The sequence below is a fragment of the Botrytis fragariae genome, assembly GCF_013461495.1.
Source record: "Botrytis fragariae strain BVB16 chromosome Unknown tig00000045, whole genome shotgun sequence".
NCBI lineage: Eukaryota > Fungi > Ascomycota > Leotiomycetes > Helotiales > Sclerotiniaceae > Botrytis > Botrytis fragariae.
This window is the reverse complement of record NW_023500991.1, coordinates 1,579,181-1,598,736: the sequence shown is the minus strand read 5'-3', so window position 1 is coordinate 1,598,736 and position 19,556 is coordinate 1,579,181. Positions and strand designations below refer to the sequence as shown.

At 25.2% G+C, this 19,556-nt stretch overlaps 2 protein-coding genes across 2 annotated transcripts; both read right to left on the bottom strand.

Annotated features, from left to right (window-relative positions):
* Nucleotides 1–13,207: 13,207 nt before the first annotated feature.
* On the bottom strand, nucleotides 13,208–14,729 carry Bfra_003692 (putative phosphatase protein; the record flags this gene model as incomplete). The annotated part of the gene is made up of 3 exons (XM_037334098.1): nucleotides 13,208–13,498; nucleotides 13,553–14,307; nucleotides 14,609–14,729. 3 exons carry the CDS (start codon nucleotides 14,727–14,729, stop codon nucleotides 13,379–13,381), a joined length of 996 nt encoding a protein of 331 aa, XP_037194185.1. The 3' UTR covers nucleotides 13,208–13,378.
* Nucleotides 14,730–17,455: 2,726 nt separating this feature from the next.
* Nucleotides 17,456–19,541, bottom strand: Bfra_003691 (putative coatomer subunit epsilon protein; the record flags this gene model as incomplete). The annotated part of the gene is made up of 6 exons (XM_037334097.1): nucleotides 17,456–17,567; nucleotides 17,749–17,987; nucleotides 18,041–18,183; nucleotides 18,246–18,623; nucleotides 18,803–19,139; nucleotides 19,221–19,541. The coding sequence occupies 6 exons, from the start codon at nucleotides 19,539–19,541 to the stop codon at nucleotides 17,456–17,458; spliced, it is 1,530 nt and encodes a 509-aa protein (XP_037194184.1).
* Nucleotides 19,542–19,556: the final 15 nt, after the last annotated feature.

The window sequence follows — 19,556 nt, the reverse complement described above, 5'->3', positions numbered from 1 at the left end:
CTACTATTCTTAATTATATTCTTATTAATTCTAATCCTTTTGAATCTTTTTTATATAATTCAATAAATATTATTACTATTACTATTAAAACTTTTAAAATATATACTTATTATTATAATAATACAATTTTTAGTATTAATATATATAAAATTAATAATATTTTTAAAAATTGTATAGGAAATATAGAATCTATTGAATTCGAAAAACTCCATTTTCGAATTCCTATTATTTATTATAACTGGATTAATATATTTTTCAAAACTAGATTTAATAAATTATTTAAATATACTTTTTATAATTACTATATTGAAATATCAAAAGATATAATTTTAAAAACAAATTTAATTTATAATATATTAATTAAAAAACTTTTAATTATTAAAGAATATATTATAAATAACTTAAAAAAAGGTTTTATAAAAATCAGTTTCTTTTTGTTTACTATATTAATTCTATTAATAATAAAGTTTAATAAAGGGCTATAATTCTATATAAATTACTAATATCTTAATACTATCACTAAAAGAAACAAATACCCTTTATCATTTATTAATAAAATATTAGTTTATATTTTAAAGCTAAAATCTTTATTAAACTTGATATTCATTAAGCTTTTTATTAAATTTGAATATATTTTGATTTTAAAAATCTTATTATATTTTGTATATAATATAGAATATACAAATATAAAGTTTTATTATTTGATTTAATAAATAATCTGGTTATTTATTAAAGATATATAAATAATGTTCTATTTGATTTTCTTGATATTATTTATACGGTAAAAACCCCGAATGTCATCATTCCATGTATTGATACCTCAAATATCAGATTTATAACTAAAGTGATCTCAACTAGTATTTTGTAATGCTTATCAATCTTTCAATCTAATACAAAACCTTTTAGGGATTGATTAAATAAAAGAAAAAAATATATAATTATTGATTAGAGCTTAAAGAATTCAGCAAAATAATTTATTTTGAATTATCTCAAAAACTGGAATTAAATTTCAATTTAATAATTTTCCAGCTAGTTTTGTTATAGTGATCAAGTTTTAGCGCTAACCCCCCTATCACTAAGATATTATTATATTAGATTTTAATTCTTATTTTGAAGATAATTCCGAAAAAATTATATAATTGCATTCCTTGAATTCTAATTAATAATTTTGTCTCTTCTTTTTTCATTTCATTAATTCCTAAAAGATTGTGTACTAGATTCGAAATTTGCTAGCCTATAAATTTAGCGATGGTATAACGAAATGATGATATTTCGTTTTATCACATACTAGTTGAGGTATCAATATATGGAATGATGACATTCGGGGTTTTTACCGTTATTTATATTATTTATTTAGATAATATTCTTATTTATTTGGAGAATAAAAAAGAATATAAGTAATATATTATTCAAGTCCTTAATTACTTATAAAAAGCTGGTTTTTAAGTTAATATAAATAAATATAAATTTGAAATTATTAGAATTAAATATCTAGATTTTATTATTAATATTAATAATATAAAAATCAATTCTAAAAAGATTGAAGTTATTAGAGAATAAAAGTTACTAATTAATATTTAAGGAATACAATCCTTTCTCGAATTTTGTGATTTTTATTATTGATTTATTCAAGATTTTGATAAAATTGCTAAATTTTTTATTTAATTGATAAAAAAGGATATTAAGTTTTTATGGGATAATAATTATAATACTAATTTTAAGGAATTAAAGAAATATTTAATAAATATTTTTATACTAAAACATTATTATATTAAAAAACAAATTATAATTAAAACTAATGTTTTTAATAGAATAATTAATAAAGTTCTTTTCCAACTTCAAGAAAATAGCTAATAGTACTCTATAACCTTTTTTATTAAGATTATACTTTCAACTAAAATAAACTATATTATCTTTAATAAAAAGATACTTATTATTATAAAAGTATTCAAAATATAATATATTGAATATATTATTTCGTTTTATTATATTAAAGTTTATATTAATTATAAAGTATTAGAATACTTTATAACAAAAAGGATTTTAAATTAGAGATAAGCAGAATAAGCTGAAATCTTATTAAATTTCTAATTTGAAATTATATATTAATTAGAGATTAGTAATATTATTATAAATACCTTGAATTACAGAAAACAAAATATTATAGATTAAGATCTTAAATGATTAGAATAATATATTTAAATCTTTTTATTAAATATAATTCTTAGTAAAAGGATTATTAATAAACTCAGTATAAAAAGAAAAGAGATATTAGAATTATTAATTATTAATATTGAAGATATGAATTTAATAAATAAAATTCTAATAATTAATTGAAATCATTTTTTTTTATAAATAGAATATAATTTAGTAATCTATTTAAAAAAAGAATATTTTATAAAAAACAGTTTTATTCTATATAAAAACCATCTTATTATTCTCAATATAAACTATTTATATATTAATCTTATAAAAGAAATTTATATTCAAATCTCTTTCATATATTCTGAAAAAATTAAGATTAAACTAATTCTTAGAAAAAGATATTTCTAGAAAAGTATATTAGAATTTATTAATTAATATATTAATAATTATATTATTTATTATAATTTTTATATTTCTAAAAATAAAATATTAGAATTTCTATAATTATTATTTATATTCTTAAAACCTTAAGCAAATATATCTATGGATTTCAAAATATTTCTTATTAATAAATTTGATTATAATAATGTTTTTATAGTAATAAATAGATTATTGAAATAATCTATCTTTATATTATATTATAAAATTATTAATATTAGAGATATAGTAATAATATATTTAAATAATATTTATTAATAGAAAAGTACTCTAAAAACTATAACTTCTAATAAAAGCCCCTAATTTATATCTCTTTTTTAGAAAAAATTCATCCGGATTTTGGGTATTAAATTGAAACTTTTTATAATATACTATTTTCAAATAAATAGTTAAATAGAGATTATAAATTAATATTTAGATTAATATTTATATTCTTATATCAATTATTATTAGAATAATTAATTAAAGCTCTTATATATTATAAATTATATTTAGCTTACTTTTTTATATAAAAGTTTAGGAATATTCTTTTTTGAATTTCAGAATAAATATAAATCTATTATCTCTTTTGATTAGAATAAATCCTTTATTATTTCTATAATTTAAAAGAAACTTTCTTAAGAAGAAATATAAGCTTTTATATTTAGAATATATAAAATCTGGGAAATAATCAAAGAAATTATTCTTAAGGTTTAAAACAAAAAAAGAAGGAATATCAATTATTATAAATAAATAATTAATTTCGAGGTTAATAATAAAGTTTTTGTTATTACAAAAAACTTTATTATTAAGAGATTTAATTAAAAACTTGATTTATAAATAATTGATTTTTATATTATTTTTTTTAAAAAAAGCTATTTTTATTATCTTAATCTACCTAATAATATAAAAATATATAAAATCTTTTTTTTAAACAAATTTCAAAAAGTACCCAATAATTCTAGACTTAATCAAAAAGTTGATTTTTTATCTTCAATTATAATTATAATAAATACTGAATTCAAGGTTTAAGATATACTAGTCTTAAAGATTATTTGAAAAGAGATTTATTACAAAATAAAATAAATAAATTATAATAATAACTCTATATAATATTATTATAGAGATATAATATATATATCTTATAAAATTAAAAGCTTTTATATATAATATCTATATACTACAAATCCTCTGGAGAATTTATTAAAATGAATAAAGAATTAGGAAAACAATATTAATGATTATAATAATCTAATAAATAGAAAATCTATAAATATAGATATAAAACAGATTTATTTAGTTAATTTATTTTAAGAAAAATAGATTTGTATATAGGTCTTTTCTTATTATTATAAGAATTTGTTTGGTTTATATTTACTTTTTGTTTACATTTTTTATATTTCTTTTATTTGTATTTTACTTTTATAAATCAACTTTACTTAAATCAAATTAATTCTTTGATTTAACCCAAAAATAATAAAAAATTAGTAATATTTTAAGCTTTATATAATATCTTTAGCTCCTTAATACATTTCATTGAATAATAAATTTAGATAATACTATTCAGATCTTTCTTACTTTCCCCCTCACAACCAATACTAGATAATAAAAAACAAGATTTATTAAATTAATAGTTATAAACTATAATACTTACTTTACTACCTATAAACTCATTTATTTTTACTCTTACCTTCAATGAATCTATCTATTTCACTAATATCCTTATATATATCAATTTATATTCAATCTTTTTAAAACTTTAATAAGCCAAAATAATTGAATTTAGTAAAATATAATCTATAAAGCTTGGTATTAACTTAGATAGTTTTGTTATTAGATTATAGATTTATAAAATAAAAAAGGAATTTTACAAATATTAGAATATAATAAAGGAGGATTTAGAAACTAAGTATATAATTTTCATGATTATAGCTATTTATAGCAAATATTCACAAAAAGATATTGAACTTGTTATTAAGCAATTAAATAGCTTTATAAATAAAAGAAATAAATATTTAGATTAATTTATTTGAAGTAACATTAAATAAAAGAATAATATAACTAAAACTATGATTTTCATTCAATTTCTTAAAACTATCTCAAATAGCCTTATTACTTATTATACATTGAATATAATAATTATCAAATAATTTGAGAAAATCGAAAATTATTAATAAAATAATATTTGCTTCTCTAAACTAATTATTATTAATATTAAAAAAGCTTAAGTCCTCTTAAAAAACATTTTTTATTAGATCTTATAATGATTCGGCCTTAAGCCTTGATTAGTCACCCATTTACCCCACCAGGCAGAACAAATCACTTTGTCTAATCTTAGTTCTATCTTGATCCTATCTTGATTCTATTCTAGCCCTATCCGATAGGATCTATAAAAGCCCTCTTTAGGCTTACTCTTTATATAATAATTTTTTATTCTCTAATTACAATAATTGATTCATTCTATTACTATAATTTAACTCTATTATCATTATATTATAATAAACTTCTAATATCTCTAAAAAGAATAGAATATTCCTTAAAAAGATTACAATATCTAATTAGTTATATTTCCCTAAGATTATTAAATTAATAATCTATTTAAATAATATTATTTAATTGTTACCAATTAATAATATTTTTTATTGAATATCAATATATTAATAATATAACAAAAATCATAATTCAGAATAATAGCTTTAGTAAGAACAAAAAGCTAATATAGGAAATATACTATATAAAGGAAACGAAGAAATAGAATTTAATCAATCTAATTCTTCTTTTCTAGATTTATTGAAATAGAAGTTTTTAAATCTCTTTAATATTAATATAATAATAATAGTCAAACTTTAAGAGCTATTTTTGAAACAACTATTGGAATAAGGAATATATAGTAAAAACTGTTATCACTTAAAAGTAATTAGATAGATTATGATATCGAATTTATTGGAATCTTATTTATAGTACAAAAATATCTTCAAAAATTCTATAGGAATTTTTTCTTCAATCGAGATATATAATAATTCTGTAATCTCCCTTACTTTTAGAATAAGATTGAATACTAAAATAAAAAACTTGGAATCTCTAAATAATAGAATTAATCCTATATTCGAAGTATAAAGATTGTTTATTGAAAAAAAACTTCTTAATAATATTAATTATTATTCAAACAAAAATATTAAAGTAAAAGCTATCTTCTGGTGGATTATAAAGGAAGCTTAAAGATACCTTAAGTTTAAAATAATATATAAAAATTTCAAAACATTTATAAAATCTTTAGATTATTTTGAAAACATATATTTAGTTTTTAATTGGTTAGAATTAATTATCAAAAAATTTCAAACTTTGAAAATGAATAGTAATATATTTTATTAATTCTATATCTAATTCCTAAAATTAGCTATGAAATTAAATCAATCAAAAAAAAACCTTTATAAAAAACTAATTATAAAGATATCTTTATTATTGAAGAATACAATTATTATTATTATAAATAACTACCCCAATTTTCAAAAATATATTTTTTATTTAATTAATATAAATACAAGAATATATATTAATTATTTAAAGAGCTTAATAATATTAAAGTAGATATTCTAATATTTAGAAAGATTATTTTTAAATTCTTTATAATCTGATGGGGTATTAAGCTGAAAAAAATCTGCTTTTATTGGGCTTATTAGAAAGAGTTCTACAATTCCCAAAGTTTTATTTAATTAAAAATCTTATTTTTTTGAAATTTTAGGAAAATGCTTTATATATAACACTCCTAATTAAAATAAAAATCACAAGTGTCCAATAAAGATTAATAAAATTAATGAAATAAAAAAAAAAAATTTACTATAAACAATCAATTATATTTAGAATCAATCTTTAATTCTAACTTATATAAATTAAGAAAAAACTAATCCTTAAAAAAATCTCTATTCAAAGATTTCAATATACTAGAAATATTGATTTTAGAAGTTTTATAAAAAAAAACAATTTTATTATCTTTTGTTAATTATAAACTAATAACTTTCAAATCTGTTGTTATATATTAACGGATATCAGTATTAATATTTATCTTTTTATTAATACTCGATTTGCTTAATAAATCTTTAAATAAACAAGTATTCTAATACAAGCTCTAAATTATTATATAAATATCTAGGGCTATAATAAATAACTAGAGGCCTTTATTATTTATATTATTCATTTCATTTTATATCTAAATAATAAAACTTTTTTTAGAGTATTTTTTTTATTGATTAATATAAAAAGAAATTTAATTCTAAAAAATAAATAATTAAAATCTTATAATATTGTTTTATAATTTTATAATCATATATTAATATAATCTATTAATTTTCCTATAATACTTAATTTCTTGAATAGCTTTAATATCCCTTGTAATTCTTTAAATCAGTTAAAGCCACCCAATAATACTAAACATCAAATAAATCTTTATTACTGTGAAGCTTTTTTTGATATTAGTTTTATTAATTCTTTTCAATTATTTCGAGTTAGGTTTACTATATAATATAATTAAATCATTAAAAACAATTTCAAATTTATAAACAAATTGATTATAGAACAAAAAGTTCAAGAAATCTTAATCTTCTCCGAAAACTCGAATAAAACCAAAACCTTTATTTTCAATTATTTGTTTTTTGAAAATGAGCTATTAAATCTTTTATTAAATTATTCTATAAATATTATAGTTATTATTACTAAAGCTTTTAAATTATATATTTGTTATTACAACAATATTATATTTATTATTTATATATACAAAATCAATAATATATTGAAAAATTACTTATACAATATAAAACCTATAAAATTAAAAGAATTGTATTTATAAGTATTTATAGTATATTATTTGTAATTAGATATTTTTTTAAAAAACAAATCAAATGAATTTTCTGAATATACTCCTTATGATTATTGAATCGAGATTCCTAATAATATATATTTCAAAATAAGCCCTATTTATAATATATTTATAAAAGAATTATTAATAATAAAAGAATATATTATAAAAAATCTAAAAAAAGATTTATTGAGTTAAACTTATCTCCTTTTATAGTTTTTATATTATTTGTATTTAAATTAAATGATAGCTTACAATTCTATATAAACTTCCAATGTTTTAATACTATTATTAAACAAAACAAATATTTTCTATTATTAATTAATAAGATTTTAGCTCATATATTTAAAACAAAAATATTTATAAAACTCAATATCCATTAGGTTTTTTATTAAATAAAAATGTATTTTGATTTAAAAAATCTAATTATATTCTATATTTATTATAATATATATAAATGTAAAGTCTTATTATTTGGTTTTATAAATGGTTTTGTTATATATCAGAAATATATGAATAATATATTATTTGATTTTCTTAATATTATTTATATTACTTATTTGAATGATATTCTTATATATTCTGAGAATGTATAGGAATATAAGTAATATATTATTCAAATTTTTAATTAGCTATAGAAAGTTGGATTATAAGTTGATATAAACAAATGTGAATTTGGAGTTATAAGAATTAAATATTTGGAGTTTATTATTAATATTAATAAAATCAAAATCGATTTAGAAAAGATTAATATAATCAAAGAATAGAAATTATTAATTAATATTTAAGGGATATAATTTTTTCTAAAATTTTGTAATTTCTATTAGTAATTCATTCAAGATTTTAGAAAAATAGTTAAATCTTTTATTTAATTAATAAAAAAAGATATTCGATTTGCTTAAAATTCAGAATATAAAGAAAACTTTGAAAAACTAAAATACAAACTAATATAAATGTTTATTCTTTAATATTATTATATTAAGAAATAAATTATAATTGAAACAAATATATCTAATAATATAATAAGCGGAGTTTTTTTCTAATTATAGAAAGATAGTTAATAATACTTTATAGCGTTTTTTATTAAAATAATACTTTTAATAAAAATAAACTATGTAATATTTGATAAAGAAATATTAGTTATTATAAAAACTTTTAAAACTTAGTATATTGAATATATAGTGATTTCCTATTATATTAAGGTTTATATTAATTACAAAATATTAAAATATTTTATAATCAAAAAGATTCTTAATTAATGTTAAGCTAAGTAAACTAAGATTTTATCAAATTTCTAATTCAAGATTGTATATTAATTAAAAGTAAATAATATTGTAATAAATATTCTGAGTTACTAAGAATAGGAAATCATTAAGTAAAAGGTTAAATACTTAGAATAACAAATCCAAACCTTTTTATTGGATATAGTCTTTGATTAATAAATTATTAATAAACTCAATATAAAAAGAAAGGAAATAGTAGAGCTATTATTTATTAATATTAATAATATAAATTTAATAAATAAAATTCTATATACTAATTGGAATTATATATTTATTTAACCTGAGTATAATCTGGTAATTAAATTCAAAAAGGGCTATTCAATAAAGAATAGGCTTTTTTTTTATAAAAATTATTTAATAATCTTAGATAAGAATAATTTATATATCAAAATTATAGAAAAAGTTTATATTCAAATCTCTTTAATTTATTTTGGTAAAATAAAGACTAAATTAATTTTGAGAAAAAGATATCTTTGGAAAGATATATCAGATTTTATTAATTAATATATTAATAATTATATTATTTGTTATAACTTTTATATCCTTAGAAATAAAATATTAGGATTTTTTAAATCTTTATTTATACTTTTTTGATTATAAGTAGATGTATTCATAAATTTTAAATCCTTTTTTATTAATAAATCAGGATATAATAATATCTTTATAATAATAGATAGATTATTGAAATAATCAATATCTATATTATATTATAAAACAATTATAACTAAAAATATAGTAATTATATATTTTAATTATATATATTAATAGAAAGATATCTTATCAATAATAACTTTCAATCAGAATCCTTAATTCATTTCAAATTTCTAGAAAAAGTTTATTTACATTTTAAGAGTCAAATTGAAGTTATTTATAATTTATTATTCTTAAATAGATAGGCAAATAGAGATTATAAACTAATATTTAGATTAGTATTTATATTCTTATATCAATTATTATTAGAATAATTGGTTTGATTTATTATATATTATAAACTATACTTAATTTATTTTCTTTTATAAAAATTTAAAAATATCCTTATTCAAATTTCAAAATGGATATTTTTCTATTATTTCTTTTGATTAGAATAGATTTACAATATTTCCTATTTTTATAGTATAAAAAAAGCTTTTTCAAAAAGATATATAAATCTTTATGATTAGGATGTATAAAGTTTAGAAAATAATAAAAAGAATTATTCTCAAATCTCAAGAAAAGAAAAGAAAAAATATAAATAAATATAAATAATTTATTAAATTTATTATAAAGAATAAAGTTTATATCACTATTAGAAATTTTATTATTAAAAGATTTAATAGAAAATTGAATTTATAAATAACAGAATCCTATATTATCTTAGCAAAAAAGGAATATTTATATTACTTAAATCTATTTAAAAATATAAAAGTTTATAAGGTTTTTTCTTTTAATAAATTATATTTAGTTTTTAATAATTTCATTTCTAATCAAAAGATAGATTCTCTACCCCTCATTATAATATTCACAAATACTAAATTCGAAGTATAAGATATATTAGCCTTTAAAATTATCCAAAATGAAATTCAGTATAAAGTTAAATAAATAAACTATAATAATAATCCTATATAATATTATTATAATAATATTATATATACTCTATATAAAATAAAGAATTTCTATTTATAATACTTTTATATTATTAGATTACTAAAGAATTTATTTAATTAAATAACAAACTGGGAAAAGAATATCGATAGTTATAACAAGCTTTCAAATAGAAAACTTATAAGTTTATATCAGAAACAGATTTATTTAATAAGTTTATTTTTTATCGAAAAGAGGTAAAGTATAGATTATCTTATAAATCTTATTAAAAGTTGTTTACTTTATTTTACTTTTTATTGAAAATTTTCTTATATTTGTTTTACTTTTTTTCTCTTTTGAAATTTATTTTGTAAATCAATTTCATTTAAATCAAATCAATTCTTTAATTCAACTCAAAAACAAAAATATTCGCAATATTTCAAGCTATTTATAATATATTTAGCTTCCCAAATTGTATATCTCAAACTTCTTTATAATCTTTATCTTTTTCTTTCTTTGTAATTTTATATTCTATTCCAAAGTTAGATAATAATATATAAAACTTACTTAATTAGTAGTTTTATATTATTAGTTTTTTTATTATAAATACTAATATTATTAATCTTTATATAGACAAAACTATTATATTTATAGATATTTTTGATTATTTTGTTACAAATTCTAAATTATTAAAGTAAGTATAAATTGAAATAATAAATATAGTCAAAATATAAATAACACAATCAGAAAGATTTATAGATGACTTTACAATAAAAATAAATGTTTATAATAAGAAAAAAAAGCTTTATAAATATTTGAATATAACAAAAAAGGATGTGAATATTAAATACTTTTAATTCGCTATTATAGTTAATCAAGGAATTCATTTTATAAAAGAATTTGGATTTGTAATTAAATGTTTGAAGAGATTTATAAATTCAAAAATCGAGTTATAATAAAAATTATTAAATATAATGAAAAATAAAGGAATAATATTATTAGCTTCAAAAATTTCGTTTGTTTTCTCAATTTGGTATTTAATAACTTAGATATTTGTTGTATATTAAATATAGTTATTATAGAGTAACTCGAAAGAATTGAAAACAATCAATATAGTAGAGTCAGATTCCCAAGTATTATTATTATAGATTTTAAAAGAGCTTATAAACTTATACTCAAATCCTTTATTTCCTATTTCTTTTGTAAACTTTTGTTATTATAAAAGTATAGTATATATATATTGTCCTTTAGCTTTTATAATAAATAAAAAGCCTCTAAATTATATTCTTCTATTAGTTTTCGATTTTAGGGAGAAGGAAAAAGATATAATGGTTAGTATATATTATAGATTATTAATAATATTCCAAATTATAATTGAGAAATTCGAGTTATAGTAGTAATATTATTGTGTTAAGTGTATGAAACTTTGATCGAAATTCTCAATAATGATAATAAAGAATTTCTTATTATTTTTTTCAAGAAAAGAAAATCGATTAAATAAGGAACAGGAAATATAGTAGTAATAAAAAAGGAATTAGGTTTACTACAAGTAAAAAGAATAAAGTAGATTTGAGGGTAAATCAATTCTCAAAAAAAAATAATATAATAATTCAACTTTAAGTCTTAATTAGTTATCCATTTATCTTATTAGGTAAAACAAATCATTTTATTTAATCTTGGTTCTATTTTAATCCTATTTTAATTCTATTCTGGTTTTATTTGATAAAATTTATAAAAGCTTTTTTTAGGCTTACTCTTTATATAATAATTTGTTATTCTCTAGTTATAATAATTGATTTATTCTATTACTATGACTTGACTCCGTTGTCGTCACAGGTCTTTCTTTATTCTTTTTATAAATTCTTCTTATTATAAAAGTATAATATATATATATTACCTGAAAATATTTACAATAAATAGCAAAATAATAAATTATATCAAATAATTAGCTTTTGATTTAATAAAGAAAAAGAAAAAGAAAATAAGTAGTATTGTGACGACAACAGGTTCAAGGCATGATAGAAAAGAATCAATTATCGTAACTAGAGAATAACAAACTACTATACAAAGAATGAATCTGTAAGAGGCTTTTATAGGCCTAGAGAGGACCAGAAGGGGACCAAGAGGGAACCAAGAGGGGACCAAAGCAAAGCGAGATTTGCCCTGCCAGGTGGGGCAAATGGATGACTAATCTAGGCCTGAGGCCGGATCGTCACAAGTATACTTTAAAAATAATAAATAATATCCCACTTTATAATCAAATAATTTATATAACTATAATTAGTTTCTTATAATAAATATATAATGCTTTAATTAATATCTCTAATAATAAAGATAATAGTAATAAGAAAGATAAATCACTAACTATATTATCAAAAAAAAGAAAGATAATAAGAAAAATAAAGGAAAAAGTAATAATAAAAAAGGAGCCTAGGTTTTTAGAAATAAAAAAATAAAGAAAAGAATAAGAATAAACTTAAAGGTAAATTGTTTTTCAAAAAGGGAATAATATAATAATTCAGTCTTAAATCTAAATTAGTTATTTATTTGCTTTATCTAATAGGGTAAATCTTGTTTCGCTTTAGTTCCCTCTTAATTCTCTTTTAGTCCCCTTCTAATCCTTTTTAGGCCTATAAAAGTCTTTTATAGATTTATTCTTTATATAATATTTTTTATTAACTTGAAAGTACTCAAGAAGTATAAACATAATCTTTGTCATTGAATATAGATTTATATCTATATCTTATCGTTTCTACGGGCTTCGTGTTCGGGGTTTTCTACTCATTAATTACAATCGCAAACTCGCCCACAGTAATAATACTACTACTACTGTGTCCTGATTCTGCTGTCTCATACCAATATATTCACAAACACCAAGAGTGAAACACAAGTCCGTATACGAACAAATATCTATTGCAACTAATCTATATATCTATTCGCAATAATATCCCGAACCAATAGATCTTTTGAACCACCTATAATTCCACCAAAAAATGATATCCCGACCGGCTGGCCAATTAATGCCTATACCTCAACGCCATGCAACTTATAAAAATAAATAAAAATGCAATGAATAAAGATATAGCACACGGAAGATGATAGCAATTGTCAATTTCCGATCTTAAGCGCCAACCTCCTCGGTGATTGAAGCTGGTATATTTTCTTTAATCTCAGAGAAAGATTCTGGCCATAAGAACATCTTTTCTTCCTTCGTTGGAGTAGCAGCAACATATGAAGGAACCTTGAATGTAATGTTAGTATTAAGAAGTATTGACCCAGAATGAGAATAACTTACAGCATTCTGACTTGAAACTCTTCTCCACAAGTTGGCTCTTGGATTGAATCTAGCTGGCTTGCCTGCACCACCAGTCTTCAATTGATCCTCCTCAGCAATCCTCTCAACCTCCTTTTGAATATCGGCAAAGGTATCAAATGGAATGTAAGGAATCTTATGTTCCACGCAATACTCCTCCAATCTCAAACCTCTTCTTGCAAATAAAACATCTGCTTGTCTCGCAGCAGGTAAATCAGAGACTCCATCACCAATGAATACAATCAATGGGATAGTTCCATCTTCACATTCCAATTGAGCAAGTTCTCTTGCTTCAGTAATGGATAATGCCTTGTCGTGACCCAACTCAGTGTCATGTCTCCAAACTGGCTTCCACAGGCTTCCATCCTCACTAATCTCTGCCTCATTTGCAACGATTTGAATTCTCTTACTTTCCTCCTCTCCCAAGAACTTATCCAAGACTTTTCTCAACACCGGCTTCAAACCCGCACTGATAACATTGAAGGGAATGTTGTTATCAATACAGAAGCGATGGAATTTTTGGAAATCAGGATCAATCTCGAGAGTTTTCTCCATTACGGCAAAACCATCTTCGAACGGAACGCGGAGAGATCCCCACATCTCTTCTGAAACATCACGGAAAGAACGTTCACCGGTTTTGATTTGTTCATCGAGGATCTGACGACGTTCTTCTCCGCATCCGTATGAATCGAAAAGGACGTGCCCGGTATCTTGCATGAAGATTGTGCCATCGAAATCTGGAGTGGAGATGTTAGTTTCTTATCTTAATATATCTTCACATCGACAAAAAATTGTTACACCCAAATAAACTAGAACAATGCCATTGTGATATCAAACCACAAAATCAATATCCAATCAAATATAAAAAGACTTTGAATCTGTAATAAATCAAAACCTCTGAATATATTTAATATGATTTGGAACTCGAAATATTGATTAAATGACTTGATATTAAAACAATTGAGAAGTATCTTCTTTGGGTATACCAATTTCTCATCCGAATAGAGTATATGTATAGCAAAAAAGGGAAATACATACCCGAAAAGCAAATAATCTTTCTCTTGCAGTTCAACATATCTGGATCTTGTGTGCGAGCGTAACTTGTTTTCTTAACTGCCAAATTGGTACTGAGAGTTGGTGGTGTAATTGCAGAAGGCATTTTGAAAAAAAGGACGGATGAAGAGGTAAATAAATAAATGTGTGAGTATCAGGGGGAGAACGCTAGTGAGCCAAGTTTGAGCTAGGTAGGCACGGAAAGGTCGAGAACGAATTAATTTTTGGATTGATAAGATATGTATGTACGGTATCTCGATGAACGATGGAAGTGATGCAGTGATGCAGTGATGCAAACAAGGAGGGATGAGAAATATGGGTTCAAAGTTGGAGGAAAGGCGGAGAGCGGGATGAAAATTGATATATATATGGGCCGTTGTTGAATGCTGGAGTTGGAATGTTTAAACGCCGTTGAGATGTTGGTGTTGGTATTAATTTGTAGATTGCCTGAATGGAATGATTGATTGAATATAGCAAGAGAGAAAATTGAAGTCGAGGGCGGTTCCCGATTTTTATATTCATTGATGTGAAACTATTCCTTTACTTTTCTTCCATCTCCTTTGTGACAATCTTCACTTTCTCCATCTCCATCTCCATCCCCATCCATCCTAAACAATGACTCCATACTACATGATGCAAATGCATCTCAACAAAGATGTGTTTGAAACTCGTGGACCAAATTCTCACGATCATACTAGGTACTCATGTCATGAGTTTCTCGGTGTCTCTTGGAAAAGCTGTCCACCAATCACATAGACACATCTCTCAACATTATTAGTTCCAACTTTGGAAAACGAAATATCGATGTCTCGAGTACAAATTCGATCTTGGTATCTGGAACCTTGGTGGGGCAATTGAACAGAGGGGCAGTGCGTGGAAAAAGTGATTGGTGGGGGAGCGTAAGCGTGGAAGAACATACGTGGGTGCGAAGGAACGGACAGAATGTTCTTGAAGATACGAAGGATCTAGAGTTTAAATTGCCATGTGAGAAGAAAAAAAGTGTTTGTGATTCTTTGCTGTGATTCTTTGCTGTGATTGGATACATGTTGTGATTTGATTCTTTTTGACTCGAGTGAAAATTTCACAAAGCGAATTAGATATGATTCATCATACCTACCTCACATACCTACCTCACATACCTACCTACCTACCTATCATTCAGAGCTGGCATGGTGCAGTGAGAGTACACAGTACACACCTGATGACATCATACATCTAGACTCGCTACCCCAGTAACACAACACAAGAGCCAACCAACCGAATCAACGGTGCGGGACAGACACCAGGTAGGCAGGTAGGTAGGTAGGTAGTCAACTTTATTTACGTGCACTCACACTTCTCATGTACAAGAACATCCATACACACCCATCTATGCAAGTTGGCTTACAAAAAAGGAAGTCCCGAACCATGCCAGAATTTGTTTCATGGGATTCCATTCCACGTACTGGACACTGAGTCAAAAGACCACTGCAACACACTAGGTACTCTGTAAAATACACACATACACACATACACACATGCACATGCATGCATTGAAACAACGAACAAACAGGCTTATCTTAGACACTCTCGCATCGACGTATCTTCCACACGGAGAATTTCAAGCCACGATCCATCATCCAAGCGCTTGCATACCGTGCTCCCACGCTTCCTTCTCTTCTTTCCTCGCTTCTTACTGCTCTGCTCTGCTTACTGCGCGTTGCTGAGACAAACTGCTCACCGATATACTGACGCGGGGATTTGGCTACACACCATACTCCATACTCCGTACTCGAATACTGCATGCACGTTTCCGCATCATTGGCTAATGGGTGAATCCATCATACCCAAACAGGACCCGAGATATACTTCAAGCACCTACCTAAGGTTACCTCCTGTATGCACATTCCAACGCAGCACAAGTATCCAGATCGTCATTTTGCATATCTCACCACTCGATTTACGACTAACGACCAACATGATTGATTGATTGATTGATTGATTGATTCATCTGCGTCTCTGCAAAGCTCAAAGGGCATGTGCCTCTCACTTCCCGACTAGCCTGCAGGCGATTGTCTAGGTACCAGGTACTAGGTACTAGGTATATATGTACTCCGTATGTATGGGAAAGGAGAATGGGGTTTGTTTACGATTCGATTCGATTTTTCTGGTGCACAACAAAAAGAGATGATGTCACAATGCAGATATTAATGACTTCTCTGGGGTTTACAAAGGGCATGGTGATTACGTAAATAGAATTCGAACGAACAGAAAAAAAAAGAGATGAGAAATTGAGGTTGAAATTGAGGTTATCGTGAGATTCGTTTCCCAAGTAGATCTTCTTACGTGTTTTCTTTTTCTCCTTCTTATCCTTAGAGACGTTGAAACTTGGAACAGAAGTGTGTTAGTCTTTCGTCGATCTAGATCTTCTGATTAGATTGCATCTAACTTATCTGTTTGATGAACAAGACAAGCTCGTGATGGATTCAACACGTGATAATCAGAATAAATTCTACATACATGAAAGTCACATACGCCAAGCGATCTACAGTGCAGTTCGATGCCATTAATTTTGATCACCTTGGTAGATTATTGATATTCTTCGCATTTCTTTCTTTTGATCTGGTTGCACTGTTTCAATCACCTGTTTCAATGCTGCTGACCACTATTAGCAGCCTAGGAAAGCAGCCATTTGGGTACTTGATTATAGATGGTGTTGTTATGCCCTCTCGCATAAACTATCTCAACATTCAATTAACAAGAGACCATTCTTCTAAGACCTCGCTAAACAACGACATAATTTTCCCCAACGCCTTAAAAGATTTTCGTGTCTACTACTAAAGCCAAGGTCTATCATGCAGCGGCGACCTTTGGAGAATATTTCGTGGCAGCCTTGTCGAATAAGGAGCTCTTCTCCTCCAAATCTTTCAAGAATGCATGTTCTGGTGATGTACTTCCTAATGAACTAAACGAAAAATGTTAGCAGAAGTAGCATTGCAGAGTGGTTCAAACATAAGCTGAACCTTGAATTGTTGTTCCAATGTTTCTGAGAGATAGCATTCAAGGAAATTATAGCATAAATCCAATGTTCAACCTCTGTAATTAAGTCGGAACGAAAGCAGCGCGTAGAAAGAGAATCCACATACCTTAACAAATCACTGGAATCCTTTCCTGAGATTGTGTTCAAAACGACTTTGTTTGCAAGGACTTCAGCATTCTCGGGGTCCTTGCTGGAAGCTTGTTCTAATGCTGCTTCTGCTTCCTCCAATCTTCCTAGATGTATTTCCGCGATTGCTTGTGCGACAAGACTTTGTGTTGAGGATGTTGATGCAGCTTGTGCGAGTTCTTCAAAGACATAGAATGCTTGCTGGTATTTCTCTCCGCCCTTGGGTGTTGTGAGTAAAAGATATTTTGTGTACTGGACTTGAGAAAACCTACAACTCTAAGTCCCACCCAGGACTCTGCCAAATTAACCAACAGACTATCCTGAGCCCATCTCCTAGCTTGTTGAACTTCCTTGATAGCTAAATCGGTACGGTTTTGTTCCAGATGAATTTGAACAATGAGAGCCACAGCCTCAACTAATTCCCATGATTAGCCCCCTCTGCGACGATAGAGTGACCCTTATGTGTATAGTACTTACGGTTACCCTGGTGCAACCCCAACAACTGCAAAGCCTCCTCGCTCTTTCCTGCAGCTTGTAGAACTGTTCCGCCCAATACCTGCACTGTCGCATTGTCGCTCGAGTCCTCAGCCAATTTCGAGATCATCTGAACGCCCCTGTCTTCATCTTCGCTCACAAACACGGCTAGAGCTCCGACAGCCTTTAATTCAACAGCATCTTCTCCTTGTACGTCTGCGAGCACATCCTCAGCTTGTCCGAGTGCAATTTGAGCTCTTAGTGATATAACTCGCGCCGGGAGTGCATTCTCTGGAGAAAGGGCACTGGTATCGAAATCAATGGCTTCCTGGTATTGGCCTTGGTGAAAATGATTGTGCAAGTTGAGAAGCTCGCCTTCTGCTGAGAATGGATCCATATTGTATGATTGTGGTTTGAGTGTTCAATGTTGAAGATTACATGCGGTGCGCTCGAACAATACGTGTTGAATTGGTCGAGGATGTCGGAACTTGCCGAGACCTTCTGAAGCTAAAATTTCTGGGGTCGTGCCGCTAATTTGTTTGAGCGAAGGCCATGTACACTTCCCGTTGCTCCTTGCCATGTACTAAATCTCGCATCATCACGACGTCCATATATCTTCGTTACTAATTTCAAAGAACGAAGCCCTCGGGCTTTTAATTTCACATGATCCACTAATTCTTTGTTGGTGGGATCTTCAGAGAGAGCCTTTGATTTGCTCTCATTACTATCATCGTCCTCTTCATCAGTTTGAAGCTGCAGCCTAACGTTATCCCAAAATGCTCTGATTTGGAGTTCTTGGCGATGATTATCAAAAATCATTTGTATGCCAGGTCGGGGACGTTTACTTGGTGGTCTTCTTAGTACTTCCTCCCGTAGTCTCACAAGAAGTTCGTTTCCCTAGATCATGAACACAGAAGTCAGTCGAACCAGTCTAAAAGAGCTCCTTTTCTTAATGAAATTGGGAATGAATGTACCTACTAGTCTTTCGTCAATGTTTTTGTCGTCATCTAAGCACCTCATCAATGGTTCAGTCAGAAAGAAGTTTCTATAGTTCTGCAGTAACTGGTCGTAGGTATATAGTTGATGAGGTACGGCGTGTTGCTGAATATCCTCTTCACTTAGACGTTTTGAAGGAGCCCCTCGAGTTTTTTGGCTTTTTTCTTTACTTCGTGCTGCAATGTTCTTCTTTACTGCCATGGCCTTTAACAGCTTGAAGTCAGTAATGATTGAATGCGGCCCATCCTTAATCCCTCTGCGTTTGCAAAGCTCAAAACTGTATTTGTTATTCTTGGTCGACATCTCTTATACACAAAA